The 23,215-nt window shown below is 42.1% G+C and overlaps 1 protein-coding gene across 1 annotated transcript in view; it reads left to right on the forward strand.

Annotated features, from left to right (window-relative positions):
- The window catches only part of SHC4 (SHC adaptor protein 4), a 131,291-nt gene that overhangs the window by 33,528 nt on the left and 74,548 nt on the right, over nt 1–23,215 (forward strand). The window contains exon 2 of the mRNA XM_055320065.1: nt 5,933–6,003. Coding sequence (XP_055176040.1) covers nt 5,933–6,003 — 71 coding nt within the window. The remainder of the gene's footprint in view (nt 1–5,932; nt 6,004–23,215) is intronic.

Below are 23,215 nucleotides of genomic sequence, written 5' to 3' on the forward strand. Positions count from 1 at the left end.
CTCTCATGAGAGCCAAGCAGGGAGAGAGGGTCAGAGGAAAGAGAATGAGGTGAGTAGAGGTTAGCAAGGGTAATGTTCTAGGCAGGTGAACTGGAAAAACAGAAACAGTTCACTAGAGAAGACAAGGTAACTGGTTTGCTCAGGCAGTTTCAGGAGAGTTTTGAGGCTAGAACTACTACAGTGAGCTGAAGCATGAAAGAAAGGAAGGAAAGTGGAGACAATGCCTCAAGATTATGAAGAGAATGTCCTCCCTCCAACTCCCCTTTCTTAGTGAGAAAGACTAGAAGTTATCTAAAGGGAGCAGAAAAATCCTGCGGTGTCTTTGGGCCACATTGATGGCCTCTACTATTGTCAAACATTTATTGCATGAGGGTCAGACCCTTGTCATATCACACTTAATCATACACTGTTCCTCAGTGTTCTGATAGTTTCAAAGTGTCATTCTTCCCTGTCTTATCACATGCAGGGCCTATGCCTGAAGCCTTCTTATGAATGATAGTCTCCTATACTCCTAGCACAGGGGCAGGGACAGTCTAAGAAAGAAATACTGTATGCCACAGAAAAAAAAGAGATTTAATCCTGCTTAATAATGAATGAACTGTGCTTCCTAGAGGTTAAGGTAGGCTTTATTTAATTTTTAAACTCTATAACAATACTACCTATTTATTAAGAAAAAATAAACAGTATAAAAGTATAAAGTAAAAAGTAAAACCTGCCTCTCTCCCATTCCCAGTAGTAACCAGTGTTACCTTTGGTATCAATTTCTTTATTTTTAAAAATATTTTATTTATTTATTCATGAGAGACACACAGGGAGAGGCAGAGGGAGAATCCAGCTCCCTAAGGGAAGCCTGATATGGGACTCAATCCCAGGACCCTGGGATCACGACCTGAGCCAAAGGAAGACGCTCAACCACTGAGACACCCAAGTGTCCCTTTTACCAGTTTCTTATGTGTCCTTCAGACATTCTTTCTGAGGATATAAGAATATATATCCTTTTCCTTAGGTAATATGGTCAAAGTCATCATTCTATAAAAGAGTCCGAATGAGCAATTCTGATAAACTGGCTATCATTCCTCCTCTCTGAAAACCCTAGTAATTTCTTCAAAGCCCAAGACACACACAGCTATGAATAGGCTGTTCACCTCTCCCTGGGAGCAAGTGGTTGAAGCTCAGACAGTACAAAAATATTATTGCTGCCTTGGGGCGTGAAGAGAGAGCTTGAGCTAGGAGTTAGGTAAGCTGTCTGTCAGGTGCTGAATAGGAAGTTTGTCTGAGCACTGCTAAGCTCCACTACTTTCTCACCACCCTTGTATGCCTCTAATAAAGGTCTTCCGTGTCCTCTCAGGGTCAGGAATTAGGGAGTGTCTTCTGTTTCATGTGCCACCCCCTGTAGTTCTCAGAAGAAACTTGATTCATTCTGCTCTCACAACTGTGGCCCCTGGGCTCATTTCGCTGCTACCCACTTCAGTAGACCAAAGGAAGGGTCAGTGGGATCCAGTTCAGTGACCCTTTCTGTTTTTTCTTTTCCTGTTATACAAGGCTTCCACAGAGAGTCCCAGAAATGGGCTACAGGCTCTGGTATAAACCCTGATTCAGTCTCACTGAATAAATGAAACTGAGCCAGGCGTTTCCCTTTAATAGACCTTAATGCTTCCACCTACTAAATGGAATTAACAATAATGACTAAACTCATAGAAAGAAAAGATAAATAATCTCTTTCATGATTCTCTTATCCTTATGAGGCTGGGTTTCTTTCCTTTCCTTTCCTTTCCTTTCCTTTCCTTTCCTTTCCTTTCCTTTCCTTTCCTTTCCTTTCCTTTCCTTTCCTTTCCTTTTCTTTCCTTTCCTTTCCTTTCTTTTTTCTTCTTCTTTTTTTTTTTTAAATGTAGGCTCCATGCCCAGTGTGGATCCCAAAATGGGGCTTGAACTCATGACCGGGAGATAGAGACCTGAGCTGAGATCAAGGGTTAGATGCTTAATGACTAAGCCACCCAGGTGTCCCTGAGGCTGGGTTTCTTAAGAACAGAGACCATATTTTATTCAGATACACAATTAATAAATGTGTGGGAGGTATTATCATTCCCAGTTTGTACCTAAATCAATAAACCAAATGTCTCCTTTCTCAGGACCTGACATTCAACCACTATCTGCTTATGTTGTCATCAGTTACCTAAACAAACAAGTGGACAGATTGTTTTTATGCACTGCCCTCTTCCTGCTTCCTCATAGCAATGGTTTCTGAGTGAAATGGACTATGTGAGTTAATGGGAAGACCAAGTCCATTCTGGGCTTTAGGATACTTGTGAAATATCAGGCACTGATTCCCTCCTATCATTTTTCCCAGAGTGGCTTTCTCAACACAGGCCCGCTGTGGAAGGGGAAATGTACTCATTATCATATCACCTCAGGCATGACTCACATTTCTTCAGAAACTTCAGTTTATCACAGTGAGGCTGACAGAAGGTGTCACCTTGTGTCATTGCCGACAGTCAAGTATATGGAGCAAAGCAGAGGTTTCAGTGAAGGAAAGGGGATTGGAAGCAATGCCTGGATCTGTCTTAGAAGGAAACAGAGGAGGTGGTTTTTGCCATGAAGTGTGATTAAGAACAAAGTCTTGGGAGAGTCTCTCTCTCCCTGTTCCCTGTCTCCCCACTAAAAACCCCTTTCCTCGCTAATAAGCCACATCCCACCATTGGTGATTCATGTCACTGGACTGAGAATCACCCTCACTGTGACACTCTCCCTCACATGGATGTTGAGCCTCATTGGCCTTGGAGCGTCTCTATCCAACTGACTCTGTTTGCCTTCTTTCCCATTCCTATCAGATACACAGCCTGCTCTCCCTTCCTGTTAAATTCCCCACCATCAACTTTATCATCCTGGGCTCTCCTTTATCATCCTGGGCTCTCCTCCACCCACTGCCGCTGGACCGCCCGAGGAGGAGGGCACACTCTCCCCCGCCTCCCACTTAACTACAAAACCTCTTCCATGTAGGTCATTTGTTGCCAATCTCTAAGATGGGGACAAACGAAAATCAGAGGAAATGGCAGAGAAATCCAGAAGTCTCCCAAAGGTATCAGCCTAGTTTATAGTTCCTGAGTCTCCTTCTGAGTCCTCTTTTCTCCTGTATGCCTCATTTATCCCCCAGGATGAGAGACCAGTCAAACCTTCACATCCCTCCATCTCTTCTCTCCCTCTGCTCATTTTAAAGACACTGCTGGAGTTGAACAATAGAAGCTTTTTTCATTCTTCCAACTAGTATTTATTGAGTATCAATATGTCCTAGGCACTGTCCCAGGTGCTGGGAATACAGTGCTGATAAGTGTTTATAGTCAAGGGAATAAAGACAAGAGTAAACAAGCAAGCTAACAACCAAACCCGATAATCAGTGGCATGAAGGTGACAGTGAGGCCTGTGATGAAGGGTGACAGAAAAGGGCTTCTGGAGCAGTGATATTTAAATTAAAACCTAAAGGATGAGAAGGAGTCAGTCCTGGAAAGAGATGAGGGAAGAGCAGGGGAGAAGGAGAAAGGGAAAACAGCAAGTGCAAAGGCCCTGTGTTTGGAAAGAGTTGAATATATTTGAGGAACAGAAAGAAGGCCAATGCGGCAGTGACGTGTATGGGGGAGAATGACACAGATGAAATTGTGGGGGGAAGCAGAGGCCAGGAAACAGGGTCTGGGGGCTTATAGTAACACATCTGTCTTGATAATAAATGCCGGGGGTTTTAAGCAATGGGGGGACATGATCTGATGTGTATTTTTGAAAAATCACTCTGGTGGAAAGTGTAGGTGGAAAAATGTAGGTGTTTGTTTATATTTTCAAAAAATACGTCTTGATGGGCTGGTTACTAAAACCTCATCTTAACTTGATGATTTATAGTTGAAGGGAAAGATGACACCCATCTCTGTACTGACCAAACCTCCTGTGGGAATTGAACATGTAGCCACGACCTGTATCCCAACTGTGTGGGGAGTTCATTCTTTCCAGGGTGAGGGGTGCAGGAAACAGGGGAGCAGGAGCCACATTCTGAAATGGGAGAAGATACTGAAAGGCAGGAGGAGCTGGAGCAGCCAGTGAGGGTATGAAAACAATCTTTTTAACATACCTCAACATGGAGCTTGGCCCCTTGGGACCTCCTGTCCTGATAGTTCTGATAGTTTCTGAGAGTTCTGATAGTTTCCACCATATCCCCCAAATCCAGACTTCGATTCCTAGTAAGTCTAGAACTCTCTAGACATCACCCACTTTCCCAGTGTTCAAGCTTTGGGGAGTTAAGTGTGATTGGGATGGTATAAAATGTTCAAAAAGTTTTTTGTGTGTCAGTACTAGAGACCCAAGAGGAGTTGACAAAGGCATCTGGCTGAGAATCGCCAGGTGAGTGTCCTGGCCAGTGTGCCCTCCCACTAGGCTCTAGGCAACATTTGGTAGGCTGACTTGCTGATAGGATGCTAAATCTACAGAATTTGCTCAGAAATACTATAAGAAATATCTGAGGAGGCATCCCCTGGATCCTGCCATCTTTCCACGGAGCTTTTGCCATTTCCAAGCAGAGGGAGGCTGGAAGACTTCCAAGGAAAGCTACACAGGAAGGCATATAATTTCCAAGGAACTGACAGATCACTTTCAATCAGTCTGCTTGGCTCTCATAACATTTCCGAGCTCATTCTCGGAGAAACACTCTCCCTTGTCAGCTAAGGCTCTGCTAAGAGGATTTACTCCCACGGCCTCACTTGGCAAAGCTACACAGAAGACTACTAAGTCTGCATCCCTAGGCTTAATTCTTCTCCACCATTCCAGAATCCAATTTTCAACTGCAGGCTTATCATTTCCTGGATACCCCACCAATGTCTTTCAGTCAATGGGTCCCAAACCAACCCATCATCTTTCCCTCTCCTGGTTTTCCTGTTTCTGTTAATGGAATCACTGTTCCCTCTGCTACCCTGGCTGGAAACATCTGAGTCATCCTTGACTCATCCTTGTCTCCGATTCTCTAGATCAAATCAACTGCCGAATCATGTAGTATCTGTTTCCGTGATGTCACTTGAATTTGTCCCCTCCTTCCTATTGCCACCATCTCTCCTTGGTGGCTCTCGTTACTTCTCCCTCCACAGGGACTCCTCACCTTCCCCCTCACTAACAACCTCCTTCCATATGTGCTTCTCACGCACAGACTGACCACATTGCTCTTGTCCCCGTGGTTCTCACTGCTGTTGCCTTAAATATAAACTGTCTTTTAGCTTATAAGGCACAATTCCTTTTCAAATACTCTGTGTTTAAGGTAAATTTACTAATTCCTGCTGTAAGACATGACTCTTTCCTCCTTTCTTTTGAACACTCTTAGGAAATGATCTTGTGAAAAAGTAATGTCTTATATTGCTGAATTCTGCATTTATGCAGTTGTATGCTTGTTTTATCTCTTTAGAGGCTTCACGGTTCCTGTATTATTTGCCTCACATAACAATTGAGTACATGCATGTACCTGGCGCTGTTCTAAGAGCTTCACCCAAGTGAAAATATTTAACTCTCAAAACAATTCTAATTGTATCCCCCATGTTACCAGGGACAAAACTGAAGTGCAGAGAAGTTGAGGAATTTGCTGAAGTTCCATAACTAATAAGTGGCAGAGCCAGGATTCACATTCACACAGTCCAGCACCAGAGCCCAGGCTCTTAACCAACGAACTTACCTCATCTCTGTTACCTGCATTCCTGTATCATAGTTTGGATTTAGTTGGTGTTTTATAAAGAGCTGAGGCTGAAGCCACATGTCCATTAATGGTTAGAAATATCAATGGTAGGCTGAGCATGCCAGTGTAAATTGATATCAGAAGCTGCCTTAAGGTGTTTCCCAGGAAATCACTCTAAAGATGAGAAACATCATTGTGCTATTTTCTTCCTAATTATTCTTTTTTTTTTCCTTATTCCAGTACATGGGCTGTATTGAAGTACTGCAATCAATGAGGTCACTGGATTTTGGAATGAGAACCCAAGTTACAAGGTAAGAGAACAAAAAATGTGAGTGGCTTTGAGGACCACGGTTTACAGTCAGAATAGTTTCTCCCTGTGGGAATTTCTTGCAAGCCTTCAAAGTCACCATGGGCTTTTATTTATGGCTGGAAGGTAGGACATAGCTCAGTGACCTAGGATGAGTGGCTCATCATGTGAAAGATTCCCCAATGTGTGGTGGAGCATCTGTATTCCATATAAAAACTGATAAGATGATGTAGTCATAGAAATAGCTGATTTTCTGGGTACTGAAAGTATTTAAGTGTATTCCTGGCCATTGAACATTAGAGAATCTCAGACCTTTTGAACTAAGTAGCTGAAAAGAAGAGCAGGGAAGAGCTTTCTGTATTACGTCCTCCCCATTTACAAGACATGAGAACCTGAGTCTTCCTCCTTTATGTACAGAGAGCTATATGGAAGAGTTGAACCAGGGGAGCCTTACCCTGCATAGGGGAAGAACCATGTACTACTGTACACAGAGCATAAGTCAGAAGCAGATGTATAAGGCATGGGGTCTGAAGGTCAAGTTCAAGGCAAGAATGGAAAGAGGAACAAAGAAGTGCCGAGACTGGTACCTGGGAGAATTGTGAAGTGAGGGGATAAGGTGAGAGGACTGGGTTGATGTGAGTGATTCAGGATGAAGCCTCAGGCATCTGTTCTACATGGTGCCACTGTGTGTCTCAGGGACAAGCCACCATGCCCATCTGCATATGTGGTTGCACGCTACCCTTTCTAAAGGTGAATGTTCTCATTATGAAGACAGGAAAACACTTCTTAATGCTCATCCCATGAAATTATAGGTGTAGGAAAAGTGTCATGTGGTTCAAAGTTTTGGGAAAAGGAATAATATTGCTCTTTAAGAGAGTGTAGTATACAAGATAATATTAAAAACCCTGAGAAGTGCTGTGCAGGAGTTTAAAGAATTCTATCTCAAGATTGTCTAACTTATTTGGCTCCAGAGTCCTTTTTTCATGTAACGTAAATGAACATCTCACATATCCCTAGGGCTCCATGAAATGCACTTTAGGACGTGCTATTTTGGACTCACTATGATGCATTTTAATCTGTCTTCCCAAATTTCTCACTGACCCTCAGTATTCCCTATGGTGCCACATAGATGAAATTTAATTCTACTCTTGTACTTTTGGTGGCCACCTCAGTTCCTGGCACATGGAGAGGCTCAATGGAGATTTATGGAATAAAAATATGGTTCCATCTGGCTACCTCTCAGGATTTGGAGATAGCTGCATTTCTTCTCCTCTGAGTTTTCTCTTTCTCATTCTCAGATCCTTCAACTATTCTGCAAGTGACCTGGTGTTTAGATGACTTCCTCTGCTAGTAGTCCTACTTTGGATATGTCCAGGCTTTATTTTCATCCTAATGATCCTTAACCTGGAGAAAAACCTTTCTCCCAATCCTGAACAGATTGCAGATGAAAAAAAGAAAGTAGCTACCCCGGGTACCTGGAATAGAGGCACAGGGCAAAGAAATGCCCATTTTCCTTACCAGAGGATGACTGATTTTTTTTTCATTCATCTCTTCATTTTCTTTCATTTAAATATTTATGGAGTGCCGATTAAGTGTCTGAAACTGTACTAGAATTAACGATGCAGAAGTTTCTGTGACCTCATGGAGTTTATGTTCTAGCTGGAGAAACAAGACTATATAGCAAGGAAACAAATAAATATACAATATAGGTTCATGTAGTAATAAGTGCCATTACTGTAATAATAAAGCAGGGTAAGAGAGTAGAGATGGGGGGCTTTTATTTTTTAATTTTAAATATATTTTTGTATAGTTGACACACAGTGTTAAACGTTAGTTTCATAGAGATTCAACAGTACTTTATGCTGTACTCACCACAAGTGTAGCTACCATCTGTCTAGGGGCTGGGCTTTTAAATTTTATTTTCTAGCTATAAAAATACTGTGTGGTTACTTAGAACATTTGGAAAATACAGAAAAGTATGAAAAAAGAAAATCATTCATAATCTCACTTAAGGTTATGTCTACTAACATTTTGTATTTTGGAATACCTTTCCAGTCCTTTTTCCATATATGAGATTTAAATGATTTTTATAAAAAATCTGGGAAATAGTTGATATTATTTCTACCATCCTGAGCATTTCCCTGTTGCTAAATATTCACAACTATTATTTATTATAATAAAGTATGCATAACATAAAACTTACCATCTTAACCATTTTTTAAAATCTTTAATTTATTTACGAGAGACAGAGGGAGAAGCAGGCTCCCCGCAAAGCAGGGACCCCCATGTGGGATCCCAGGGTCCTGGAATCACAGCCTGAGCTTTGCAAAGGCAGATGCTTAATCGACTGAGCCATCGACTGAGCACCCCATCTTAACCATTTTTAAGTGTACTGTTCAGTAGCATTAAGTACATTCGTGTTATTGTGCAACTATTCTACCATCCATCTCCGAACTTTTTCACCTTTCCAGATTGAAACTCTGTACTCATCAAATCATAACTCCTCATTCCCTCCTCCCCTAGCCCATGGCAACCACCATTCTATTTTCTGTGGCTATAAATTTGACTAGCCTGAGTACCTTATGTAAGTAGAATTATACAGTATTTGTCCCTTTGTGACTGATTTATTTCATTTCACGCAATGTCTTCAAGGCACACAATATAACTTTTGAAAGCATTTGGTGTGTATTGCTAAATTGTTCCGCAGAACTGACTATTTGATATTCTTGCCTCTCAACCATGTAGTATCTATTTTTAGTATCGATTATTTAAATCTTTGTGAACTTGTGAGGCTGTATTTTCGTATTGTTTAGTAAATGGTAAAAGATTATTTTTTTATGCCATGAAGATTCAGTCTGTAACTAATGTTCACACCCAAGGGAAGGTGCCTGGCATAGTATCTAGATGTTATTCCTCATAGATGTGTGCATGTGTGATTCAGGCATGGCACATTGTGCTCTGGGCAGATTTGTGAAGCTCAAGAGTGGTTCACTTTCTCTAAAACCTTTAATTCCTACCCTACTTCCCAAATACTTACTTTTCTTTGTCCTCTTTATTTCATTTTCTTTTCTTCTCTCAACTTAAAAAAAAAGATTTTATTTATTCATTTGACAGAGAGAAAGCACAAGCAAGGAGAGCGTCAGGTAGAAGGAGATGGAGAAGGGGAAGGAGAAGCAGGCTCCCCACTGAGCAGGGAGCTTGACATGGGGCTTAATCCCAGCATCTTGGGATCATGACCCAAGTGAAAGGCAGATACTTAACTAACTGAGTCACCCACCCCTCTTCTCTCCGCTTATATGTATTTTGACATTTGGCCACTTTTCAAGTTGCTTTGTTACCAATAGTCTTGGATGGATGTTATCATTAAAACGTTAGGGGTGCCTGGGTGGCTCAGATGGTTGAGCGTCTGCTTTTGGCTCGGGTCATGATCCCTGAGTCCTGGGATTGAGTCCTGCATAGGGCATCCCACAGAGAGCCTGCTTCTCCTTCTCTCTCTGCCTCTCCCTCAGCTCATGCTCTCTTTCTCAAAAAAATAAATAAAAATCTTTTTAAAAAACTAGGTTTAATCAATTTTCAAGTTATTTTAAATTTAAAGTCCACATACTCACAAAGTTTCATTTAACTCATAATCCTACTTAATCCAAGAAGAAAGATTTCATTGGACCAGTTAGAATTCCAAACGAAAGAACTTTATTTTGTGCAACCTCAGCTATCTCCCCACGTTTATCGTTAAATGTAAATGTTGATTTACAATCATCAGGTGTGAATGTTGATAAGCTAGTGTATCTAATTGCCACTATAGATACAAACGATGATATTTCAGGCTGATATCCCACCCATGGTAAGTGGCCTTACCATCTCTAAATTAGTTAATACATTATTTTAGACAACCAGGAGACAGCAACAGGGAATTCCTGATGTTCGAGGAGGAGCCATGATTAAGATATAGCAGGTGGGTCAGCATTTGAAACAGAGAAGAAAGGTAGAGTAGAATTCTTGTCTTCATGACAGACTTTTCTGCCAATTGTTTGAGGACTGAATCCACAGGACTTCTAGAACACAGAGAGTACTCAAATAGAGCAGAGAAAAAAAGAAAAGGACAAGAGGCCATTCACTTTCTCAGCAGTTCCCTGGATCATACCCCTTTCAAAGCTTCAATCACATCCCTTCACCTTGACTCCAGATTTAGTCCCCAAAGGAGCCCTGTGGGTGGCTTCTATTGTTGTTCCTCAATAATTCTCACCCAGACATTTATCCTCTTGACTGATTTAGGACCAGATCTCAGTTTTGAGTAACCAGGTATTCATGCAAAAGGGCGAAGGAGGAAGTTTTCCTGATAGAAAAGAGAAACAGGATCATTACGACAACAAAGGCTCACAGCTATAGCAGACATCAAAATGTCTAGAAAACAGTATCAAGAGGAAATAAGAGAAAGGGGAAGCGAAAATCATGTTAAGAATGATATAGTCATTTGTGCTTTCTCTCTTTTTTAAAGATTTTCTTTATTTATTCATGAAAGACACAGAAGGAGAGGCAGAGACATAGGCAGAGGGAGAAGCAGGCTCCCTATGGGGAGGCCATAGGGGAACCTGATACAGGACTCGATCCCTGGATCACAGCCTGAGCCGAAGGCAGATGCTCAACCACTGAGCTACCCAGGCATCCCCATTTGTTCTCTTCTAAAAAGAGTTTCTATCCTGGTTTTTAAAACAAAGCTAAAGAAAACAAAACACTCATTTGATCTAATTCAGGGCGCGCACACATATACACTCACACAAAATAAGTCAGGTCATTGAAGCCTTAAACCTGTTTTCCCTCCTTTGAGTAAGTATGATGTGGACATCATGCAAAGAAGAAAAAACATTCCTTCTGCCCCTAAAGAGGCCTTCCTTCTTTGCTTCTAGGTAGGAACCTGCCTCAGATACCGAAGGAAAGATAGACAACATTTCAGGATGAACCTAATAAGTGGAGCTGGTGGGACAGGGCTTGACTTTCAACCCTAAAGAACAGAACTTCATGGGAAATTCTCGAGGGGATATTTAGTTCATCACATTTATCACAAGGCATCATTTACTTCAAGGGGCAGGGCACAGTGCTGGTGGAGAGACCTCAAGATCATTTTCCTGCTACTCTGTCCTCTTCCTGTATTTATTGTCTTATGTTTGTAACTCATCTTTGGTAATAAAATCAGCCAGGCTAAGCACCAGACACCCAGCACAGGATCTGCCCACACCAGGCTCCAGGACAGCTGGGAAGCAGCAGCTGGCAATGGGTTTGCTTCATTCTTGTGATTGCCATCTCTGGAGGTCTATGAAGGAAACATGGGGAGCCATTAGACAATGGGTGGTAAATGCTCCCTTTTTAGGGTCCTGGTTTAAGATTAATTTCCTCTAGCTGATTGTAAGGGGCTGCACATGATGGATTAATTTATCTATCCCATTCCACTCTATTCCATGGGGAAGAAAAACCTTGAGTACTGTTGTTTTTGAACTGCTGCTATCAACACTAAGCAGGCTATTTGTGTGATTTGGTACTAGGTAAAGCAATGAGGAAGCAGAGATCATAACTCAGAGGATATTGTAATTGGACTAATTTCCTGTTTGAAACGTTACTGCTAATGAACAGTGATTCTGCAAATTTAATTCACTATCTTGAAATTTTGATTCTTTGGCTTCAGCAGGACGTTAAAGGCAGTTCTTTGGAGACAAATGCATACTGTGTGTGTGTTCATGTGTGTTAACAACCATTTGATGCAAAGCAGATCCACGATGCAGCTGAACATTTACATAAAGGCCTGTGTTTGTGGTTTCTAAGGCATGTGAATATGAGGAGGGAAAGTATTCTGTAGAGGTCAAATATCTGTATGTTTGGTGGCTAAATGAAGAGATTTGTTTGAAAATAGGCAGGCATTTATCTAAATGTCCTGAGGATTATAGGAAGGGAATTGATTGCAGCTATCCATGGATAAACGTGCGTACCTCTGCATAGAACTGGGGCATAGAGTCACTGGGGCACGTGGGTGGCACAGTTGGTTAAGTGTCTGTGTCTTGGTTCCTGCTCAGGTCCTGATCTCAGGGTTGTGGGATTGAGGCCCAACTCGGGCTCTGCACTCAGTGAGGGGTCTGCTAAAGTTTTTCTCTCTTTCTCCCTCTGCCCCCCATCCCCAACTGTCTCTCTCTTTCTCTCTCAAAACAAATGAATACATCTTTAAAAAAAACCCTGAGTAACTATACTGAATCTAGTGTGTGGGTTCTTTGTTGACTTTTGAGGAGACCATTGGAGTTAATAGGATTGTAGCCCACATGGCATGCAAAATAAAGACTGCCCGATGTGGGTATACAAGACTGAGCCTATTAACTTGTCATGCAAGGGAATGCTCCTCATTGAAGAAATTTACTGAGGAGAGTGATAAGGAGAAAAAATTGAAAGTTTTTAAGTTCTAGTTTATGGTGGTCATGCTAAGGATTGAAAACAAGCACTCTGGCTGAGATGGAATATATATGGTTAGATAAAACAAGTGCCATTGTTCAAGGGTCAGTAAAGAATGTTAAGACTCCAGTAAGCGTCCAGTGTCCCAGGGTCAAGGTTTATAGCCTTTATCAGCTGGTGAGAACAGTTACAATAAAGCGAACAGTTAAATATTATTTTTTTAAGATTTTATTTATTTTTTCATGAGAGACACACACACACACACACAGAGAGAGAGAGAGAGAGAGAGAGAGAGAGGCAGAGACATAGGCAGAGGGAGAAGCAGGCTCCATGCAGGGAGCCTGATACAGGACTTGATCCTGGGACTCCGGGATCATGACCTGGGCTGAAGGCAGACGCTCAACCGCTGAGCCACCCAGGGGTCCCACTGTCAAATATTCTTAGGCAAGCACTGATTTAAGTGGAAGTGTAAAGGTGTAAATGTCAGGAAGCTCTTGCTGGAGGTTTTGGGCCTTGTGCGCGCGCGCGCGCGTGTGTGTGTGTGTGTGTGTGTGTGTGTATGTGTGTGTACAATGACTGTCTCTTCTGGTTTCAAGTTTCATGGCTCCCCAGTTCCATACAGCCTATTTAGGACTGAGATCTCATTTCTCAGATATCTGAGATGAAATAGTCAATTAAATTCCTTTTAGAAGACTCCAAAGATCTAGTAATTAAAAAAATGCATTGGGAAGGGTTCTGATAGCATGACAGAGTCAAATGAAGGGAGAGAGTGTAGACCGTCAATGGTAGTTTGGTTCAGTCATTAATACAATGTCTTTCACATAGAGGTACACAGTTACTATTTGAAGGAACAGGTGTAAGGCAACCCACAGAATAAGAAAAATATTTTCAAATCGTATATTTGGTAAAGGATTAATATCCAGTACATATAAAGACCTTATACAACTCAACAACAACAACAACAACAACAACAAAAACAAACAGCTCTATAAAAAACTGGGCAAAGGACTTATATAGACATTTCTCGAAAGAAAACATTTAACTGGGCAATAAACAATAAATACATGAAAAGATGCTCAATGTCACTAATCATTGGGGGAATGCAAATCAAAACCACAATGAGATTGCACTTCACACTCCTTAGAACGACCATTATTTAAAACACCCATACACAAATTCAAAAAACAGAAAATAATGAATGTTAGCAGGGCATGGAGAAATTAGGAATGCTTATGCATTCTTGGCAGCAATGTAAAATGGTGCAGCCACTATGGAAAACAGTATAGGTGTTTCTCAAAAAATTAAAAATAGAATTACTGTATGATCCAGCAATTCCATTCCTGGGTATAGTTCTAAATGAATTGAAAATGACAGTTCAAACATATTTGTACATCCATGTTCAGAGCAGTATTATTCACAATATGCCAAAGGTGGAAGCAACCTAAGTATCCACTGATGGACAAATAAATAAATGTGAGATACACACACACAGGAATATTAGCTTAAAAAAAGAAGAAAGTGGGCAGCCCTGGTGGCCCAGTGGTTTAGTGCCGCCTGCAGCCCAGGGCGTGATCCTGGAGACCCTGGATCGAGTCCCACATCAGGCTCTCTGCATGGAGCCTGCTTCTCCCTCTGCCTGTGTCTCTGCCTCTCTCTCTCTGTCTCTCACGAGTAAATAAATAAAATCTTTAAAAAAAAAAAAGAAGAAGAAGAAGAAAGTCCTGCCAATTGTGACAACATCCATGAACCTGGAAGGCATTATGCTAAGTGAAATAAGCCAGAGAAGACAAATACTGCATTGTATCACTTATATATGGAATCTTAAAAAAAAAAAAAAGTGGAACAACAACAAAGAGTCCAACTTTAGAAGCAGGGTAGAATGGTGCTGGTAGTTGCCAGGAGTTGCAGGTTGGGGGAAATGTGGAGATGTTGGTAAAAGGGTACCAACTTTTAGTTTTAAGGTAATCAAGGTCTGAGGATCTAATGCAGAGCATGGTGACTATAACTGATAATGCTGCATTGTATAATTGAAATTTGCTGAATTAGATCTTAAATATTTTCACACAGAGACACACACAAAAGTTAAATACGGGAGGTGATGGATGTGTTAATTCACTTGATTGTGAGAGTCCTTCCACAATGGATATGTATATCAAATGATCACATTGCACACTTTAAAAATATTACAATTTTATTTGTCAATGATACCTCAATAAAGTCGAGAAAAAAAGTAAGGAAATTGGTACACACTACCACATGGATGAGCCTTGTCTTAATCTGTTTGGGCTGCTGTAACAAGATGCCACAGACTGGGTAGTTTATAAACAACAGATATTTATTTTTCACGGTTCTAGAGTCTGGATGTCTGAGATCAAGGTGACAGCATGGTTGGGTGAGAGCCCTTTTCGGAATCACAGACTTAACTGTATTGCTAAAGGGGCTGGGGAGCTCTGTGATATCTCTTTTGTAAGAGTATTAATATCATTCATGAGGGCTCCATCCTTATGACATAATTACCTCCCAAAGACCCCACCTACTACTACCATCACCTTTGGGGGTTAGGATTGCATCATACAAATTTTGGGGAAACACAAACATTCAGATCCTAGCAAATCTTCAAGATATTACACAAAGTGAAATAAGCCAGTCACAAAAGGACAGATATTTTGTGATTTCACTTATATAAAGTAACTAGAGTTGTCAGATCCAGAGACAGAAAGTAGAATAGTGGTTGCCAGGGGCTGGGATGCTTGGGAGGGAGGGAGTGCTTCATGGGGGACTGAGTTTCAGTTTGGGAAGTTGAAGAGTTCTGGAGATGGATGATGGTGATCATTGCATGACAATGTGGACAAATTAATGCCACTGAACTGGACACTTAAAACAGTCACAATGGTAAATTTTATGATATGTGTATTTCACTATATTTTTTTGAAGTCTAGTTACTAGATAAGTTCTATTTTGGGAGTGTTCAGTATTGTATAAGTGAACTTATTTTGTTGAAAGCCAGTAGGAGAAAGTTATCCTTTTAAAGCTTCAGGGCCTGAGTTTATCAGCCAAGATAATTTGGTAAGGAGGGCAGAATGGCTTCTTCTGAATTTCTTAACAAAGAGATGTGACACTGGTGAGAGGATGGCCCATAGGACCACATTGGTGAGAGGATGGCGCATAGGACAGGAGAAGAGACTAGGTACCAATAGCTAATGTTTGTCTCCCACTGCACAGAGCTTTTGCATTCATGGTCTCTTATGACCTGCACAGACACCCTGAGAGGAGGGCACTATAATTCCCTGTGTTAAAGCAAGGGAAGCTGAGGCTTGGAGAAGGTAATGACCATCCCATGACCACATAGCTCTTTTGCCAGGGCTCAAACCCAAGTACTCTCATTCCATACCCTATCCCTGCACTACTTAATGTTTCCTAGTGACATTGCTTTGAAGCGAAGAAACTGCTCTCTTAGCCAGATTAAGATGGTGGGGAACAATTGAGGGAATTACAGCAGGCCTGAGTCATCCTTAAAATTCACTTTTAAGTGGGAGAACAACAGCATGGCTGTGCTCATCATCACCAATGTCAATCCTCTGTGGGACATCTCATTCTTAATATTGTTTCACTGTGTTTTCTCCCCCTGATTACAAAAAGTAAATTTGTCTTATTGTGGGAACTGGAAAGTAAGGTGAAATAAAAGAAAAAAAAAAAACAGACAAATCACTGGAGATAACCAAGAGTAACAGTTTGGTATAAGGGTTTTCCTATCATCTGTTTAATACTGAAACTGAAAATACATAGCGCTTATTGATTTGTTATGTGTTTTTGTCATTGGCTGTGCACATTTTCTAGGTTGTTAAGAATGAGTAGTACTGGGGGGAGGGGCAAGATGGCGGAAGAGCAGGGTCCCCAAATCACCTGTCCCCACCAAATTACCTAGATAACCTTCAAACCATCCTGAAAATCTACGAATTCGGCCTGAGATGTAAAGAGAGACCAGCTGGAATGCTACAGTGAGAAGAGTCCGCGCTTCTATCAAGGTAGGAAGACGGGGAAAAAGAAATAAAGGAACAAAAGGCCTCCGAGGGGGAGGGGCCCCGCGAGGAGCCGGGCTGAGGCCGGGGCGAGTGTCCCCAGGACAGGAGAGCCCCGTCCCGGAGGAGCAGGAGCTGCACCAACCTTCCCGGGCGGGCGGAAAGGGGCTCGCAGGGAGTTGGAGCAGGACCCAGGAGGGCGGGGATGCCCTCGGGCTCCCGGGGACACTAACAGACACCTGCGCCCCGGGAGAGTGCGCCGAGCTCCCTAAGGGCTGCAGCGCGCACGGCGGGACCGACCGGAGCAGCTCGGAGGGGCTCGGGCGGCGGCTCCGCGGAGGGGGCTGCGGGGCGGGAGCGCGAATCCCACAGCGCAGGCCCCGGAGCACAGGGCGCCGGGACACAGCCCAGGATCCGGCCTCACCCGGGACAGGCAGAGGCCGGGAGGGCCCAGGACAGCGAGGACGCTCCTGCCCCGAGCTGAGCAGATCAGCGGCCCCGCCCCGGAGCCTCCAGGCCCTGCGGACGGAGAGCCGAGAGCCCGAGCCCGAGCCCCGTAGTTCCTGCGGAGGCTGAATCCAGGCTTCCAGAGTTGCCATAGCAACTGCGGCTGTTCCTCCTGGGGCCCCACGGGGTAAACAACCCGCGCTGAGCCCTGCAGCAGGCAGGGGCAGAGCAGCTCCCCCAAGTGCTAACACCTGAAAATCAGCGCAACAGGCCCCTCCCCCAGAAGACCAGCTAGACGGACCAGTGATACTCCCCCGTGTTCCAAAACAACTTGTTTTTGGCCACTCTGCACTGAGCAAAATGACTAGAAGGAAAACCTCACCTCAAAAGAAAGAATCAGAAACAGCCCTCTCTCCCACAGAGTTACAAAATCTGGATTACACTTCAATGTCAGAAAGCCAATTCAGAAGCACTATTCTACAGCTACTGGTGGCTCTAGAAAAAAGCATTAAGGACTCACGAGACTTCATGACTGCAGAATTTAGATCCAATCAGGCAGAAATTAAAAATCAATTGAATGAGATGCAATCCAAACTAGAAGTCCTAACGACGAGGGTTAACGAGGTGGAAGAACGAGTGAGTGACATAGAAGACAAGTTAATGGCAAAGAGGGAAACTGAGGAAAAAAGAGATAAACAATTAAAGAACCATGAAGACAGATTAAGGCAAATAAATGACACTCTAAGGAAGAAAAACCTACGTTTAATTGGGGTTCCCGAGGGCGCCGAAAGGGACAGAGGGCCAGAATATGTATTTGAACAAATCCTAGCTGAAAACTTTCCCAATCTGGGAAGGGAAACAGGCATTCAGATCCAGGAAATAGAGAGATCCCCCCCTAAAATCAATAAAAACCGTTCAACACCTCGACATCTAATAGTGAAGCTTGCAAATTCCAAAGATAAAGAGAAGATCCTTAAAGCAGCAAGAGACAAGAAGTCCCTGACTTTCATGGGGAGGAATATTAGGGTAACAGCAGACCTCTCCACAGAGACCTGGCAGGCCAGAAAGGGCTGGCAGGATATATTCAGGGTCCTAAATGAGAAGAACATGCAACCAAGAATACTTTATCCAGCAAGGCTCTCATTCAAAATGGAAGGAGAGATAAAGAGCTTCCAAGACAGGCAGGAACTGAAAGAATATGTGACCTCCAAACCAGCTCTGCAAGAAATTTTAAGGGGGACTCTTAAAACTCCCCTTTAAGAAGAAGTTCAAGTAACTCTGAACGTGAATGGGCTTAATGACCCCATCAAAAGGCGCAGAGTTTCAGACTGGATAAAAAAACAGGACCCATCTATTTGCTGTCTACAAGAGACTCATTTTAGACAGAAGGACACCTACAACCTGAAAATAAAAGGTTGGAGAACCATTTACCATTCAAATGGTTCTCAAAATATACCCTAAAAACTACAGAACACTTCTGAAAGAAATTGAGGAAGACACAAAGAGATGGAAAAATATTCCATGCTCATGGATTGGCAGAATTAATATTGTGAAAATGTCAATGTTACCCAGGGCAATTTACACGTATAATGCAATCCCTATCAAAATACCATGGACTTTCTTCAGAGACTTAGAACAAATTATTTTAAGATTTGTGTGGAATCAGAAAAGACCCCAAACAGCCAGGGGAATTTTAAAAAAAGAAAACCATATCTGGGGGCATCACAATGCCAGATTTCAGGTTGTACTACAAAGCTGTGTTCATCAAGACAGTGTGGTACTGGCACAAAAACAGACATATAGATCAATGGAACAGAATAGAGAACCCAGAAGTGGACCCTGAACTTTATGGTCAACTAATATTCGATAAAGGAGGAAAGACGATCCACTGGAAGAAAGACAGTCTCTTCAATAAATGGTGCTGGGAAAATTGGACATCCACAAGCAGAAGAATGAAACTGGACCACTCTCTTGCACCATACACAAAGATAAACTCAAAATAGATGAAAGATCTAAATGTGAGACAAGATTCCATCAAAATCCCAGAGAAGAACTCAGGCAACACCCTTTTTGAACTTGGCCACAGTAACCGGAGAAGGACAAACAGTGTATGTTCTCATTCATTTGGGGAATATGAATAATAGCGAAAGGGAATATAAGGGAAGGGAGAAGAAATGTGTGAGAAATATCAGAAAGGGAGACAGAACATAAAGACTTCTAACTCTGGGAAATGAACTAGGGGTGGTGGAGGGGGAGGAGGGTGGGGGGTGGGGGTGAATGGGTGACGGGCACTGAGGGGTACACTTGACGGGATGAGCACTGGGTGTTATTCTGTATGTTGGTAAATTGAACACCAATAAAAATTAATTTATAAAAAAAAAAAAAAAAGAATGAGTAGTACTTGCTTTGACCTGAGCTTTCAGGTGGAAGAAATAATTTTAAGCGCATCTACCTGTTATAGGTATATTTATTGAGTTTTTTACTTTGAATAATAGAGAACGACCTTCCCTTGCTTAAGCCAAAAGAGAGCAGCTCATAGAACCAGAAAAGCAGTGTGCAAACCAGTAGAAGGACAGGAGTCTGGGGTCCCAAGGCCTCAGCAGGAGCAGTACAGAGATTACCCATCTCTGGTTTTCTCAGTTCCAAATATCAAATTCCCAGGGGAGACAGTGATTGGGATCTAATCCTGCCCTAATCATCTTTGGCCAGGACAGAGTTGCACTGTGAAAATATAGTACTTCCATAATAATCCAGTATTGGGAAGTGGAATGGCTGAAGAGGAGGAAGAACAGTAAAAGCAAGAGGAGAAAGAAGCTTATAAAATGGAGGTAGCAGATGCAGTAAAACATAGGTTTTGACCTCATAGGGGAAAAAAGACATTAGGTCAATTTCCTTGGAGATCTAAGGAGAAGGAGAAGGAGAAGGAGAAGGAGAAGGAGAAGGAGAAGGAGAAGAAGAAGAAGAAGAAGAAGAAGAAGAAGAAGAAGAAGAAGAAAAGAAAGAAGAAAAAGACTGAGACTATTTAAATCATCTCCAAAATGCTCCACTGAAATCCAAGGTTTGCTAAATTGTTAATCCAATGTTTCATGTTATGATAGCTAGCACATTAATTTTAGAGCATAATTCAATTGAGCTGTATTTTTGTGGGGTGACAGACACTTTGAGACTACATGTATAGATATTGTATATGTTTATTTCCCTTTTACAGGACTTAGGGCAGTGTTTTAATGCTTTAGCTATTTATAAAGATTTGTAAAATGGTCATTATTTTTGTCCTATGACAAGTTGTTTACAGTATCTACATTTTATTTGTGGAGGAGGCTTTGGTCAGGAATGAAACTCCCAATTATAGCATGGAAATTTTTTTTCCATGGAAAATGTGATCCATTTTATGAAGTGGTTTCTAAAAATATGTTGCAGCTAAAATCAGGGCCTGCTAATTTATCCATACGAGTGTACAGAAACTTACAGGTATGTGGATATTATCAGACATACACAAGCACACACACTCAAAAAGGTCCTGTATACACATTTACTGAGCTAAGTGGATGGTTAGCTGTCCATGTCTAAGTGTGGATGGTAGAGGATGGCCTCAAGTATTTGAGGAGGAACAAGTTAATTCAGAGCTTAAAATGCATGAATGTTAAAGCCTATGCATTTTGGGGAGACCTCAGTGTGTTTAGCTCTGATTGCTTAGTGAAATAGCTTTCTCCAGTGATTTTTTTCCTCCCAGGCCTTCTTTATTTGCAGAGCCAGACGAGAAGGCAGTTTAGTATCTCCCTTTTGTAGCCCTTTTTGGTTTCCTGTAGAAGTCAGAACTGAATTTTTGTAGCACACCAAACATTCTGAATTATACTCAGTGCAAATGTTCTTCAGGAGCAAGAGAATAGATTTCTGATTTTGATTTTGACAGACACACTGGTCTGAATCATTTAACAGTGCAAGTAGAATAGGGTTTTTGAACCTCTGTTCCTAGAAACACCAAGACTATAACTGCAGAAGCCTCCTGAAAAAGCCCAGAGTGCATCCCGGACTGTGTCTGGCCCAGAAGGGGTTGGGCCCCCTATAGTTCTACCTCAATGGACTAATCATAAGAGCTCCACCATCCATCATCTTTGGGTTTGAAAGTTCTTGTGGAAGCCTGGTCCATAGCCCTGGCAGGTTTCCAAGCAACAGTGCCCTAGATATATTTGGATCAATAAATATTTTTTGATTAAGAGAGAGGTTTCAGGTCTTCTCAGGCTTTGATCACAGATCTTGAGGTGACTCTGGAGGTCTTGAAGGCTCCATGGTCACTGCTGGTAGTCAGAGAAAAGAAAAGACCTAGAGAATCTACGAACATGGAATCTGGCGGAATGAGGTCAAATTCCAGAGTGAGGAGCTCTTAGACAATTGGATCTGGCCCCTAGCTCCAAGGCAGAGTGCTTGGCACATGGTACCATTCATACATAGTGTTAAACAAAGGAATAAAAATAAATTCACTGAAGATGCTCAGTTTGGTTCAAAGACCCTTGGGGCTCAAGGAGCTGACTCAAATGAAGAAAAAGTTTTCTCAATCCCCATGGACCTGGCCTTAACCTCTTTCTAGTTTCAACTATTAGCAAGCAGTCTACAGAGTAGTTTATGACTAAGTAACAGTTGCTATCATCAGCATTGTCATCATCACAAAAGTTAACATTTGTAGAATAGATATCACTATTAATCTCATTTTGCCCATGAGGATACTGAGACTTAGGGAAATTACGGAACTCACCAAGGTCACCTAGCAAGTTAACAAGTGGTGGAACCAGAAACCAGATCAGCCTGACTCTTGTGTACTTGGCTTCATCAAAATGAGAGAACTTTAAGGAACAAAGCTCAGGAAAATAAATGCTGAAAGCCAAAAGTGGCAGAATAAGGAAATGTTCCGTCCTCAGCTTGGAATTTGGCACGGGTTCAACATGCCAGATTCCTTATTTGTGAGTTCTTTCTGGAAGAGCCTTCATAGAGAAACTCATAAATCTGTAGGTGAGGATACTTCTAGTGATGTTTTCTGATCTCTACTAAGGAAAAAATAAAGATTGTGTCAGATAGTGGTTCTCAAACTTTAGCCTGCAATGGAATCAGTCACTGGGGGGACTTGTGGAAACACAGAATGTTGCACCCCACTTCCAGAGTTTAAGATTCAAGAATTTGCATGCCTTCTAGGTTCCCAGGTATAACTGATGCTGCTGGTCCGGGAACCACACTTTGAGAACCACAGGTATAAGGGAAGTATATCCTGTGGTTTCAAAGTGAGCTTTACAGTTAGGCCATGGATCATAGGGAATTCAGGGAATTCCCTTCATTTTGAAAACGCGATTCTTCAGAAAATCCCCAAAAGCATCTGAAGGGTTTTTTTTTTTTCTCCTGTTGTTCTGTTTTTGTTTTAAAGAAAAGGGCAAAGCCTGGGGAATGCCAGAGCAGCGTGTTCTAATTTTGCTATATGTATGTGTATATATAGCCAGAAAAATCAATGATGCAGTTCCTTTTGGGAAGAGTGAGCCAGATGGAAGGCACTCAGAATTCATTAAAAACTAATCTCAGCATGAAAGAGTCCTTTCTTTGATAAAAAGAGAGCTTTGTGGCCAAAGGAAATGCAGGACAGTTGGTGCATCTCTCCACCTGCCAGGCAGATTTGTTCCATTTCCTATTGGTATTCTCCTTAGGAAAACTGAGAATTGCCTAACAGAATAAGTGTGCAGCTCTGACCCCTTTAATTAAACATGAATCATAGCTTGTGAGAGCTGCACCTACTCTATGAAAATGGGTGTTTTCATGTATGTCTGAACAATATGAGGGTGTTATATTTTTGATTCAGATTATCTGAGCCACTAATGAGAATTTCTCTGAAAATAAGTTTTTTCCACTGTCACCTGTGACAACACAGATTTTTTTTTTAAAAAGATATCTTCTGGTTAAATGGCTATGCCAATGTAAGGTGGCATAATTCTAGCAGCAGCTCATTAGCAGGGCTTAGGCTGGGTGTAGAAACAGACTTTGAGGTGGACAGCTAAATGCAGAGGCTTACTGTGTGGGCTCTCAGGATCAACACATGAGGGAGTGAAGGATGCAGGACCGGCCACGGAGAGGCTGACCAGCAATGTCCTCTCAACAAAGGCCTGAACAGGTCTCATGGGCAAACAGACCAGGCCTTCGAGCTTCATATTGACTTGTCATTGGATGCCTGCTGTCTCTGGAGAGGGGACATAACTGTGGGCAAGGCAACTGCCTTAAGGAGAAGAGAGTTTCTAGGGGAAGGAACTTAGCTGTGAGCCATTAGCAGTGAACACTCCAACAATA

This window comes from Nyctereutes procyonoides, unplaced genomic scaffold, assembly GCF_905146905.1.
Source record: "Nyctereutes procyonoides isolate TBG_1078 unplaced genomic scaffold, NYPRO_anot_genome, whole genome shotgun sequence".
Lineage (NCBI taxonomy): Eukaryota > Metazoa > Chordata > Mammalia > Carnivora > Canidae > Nyctereutes > Nyctereutes procyonoides.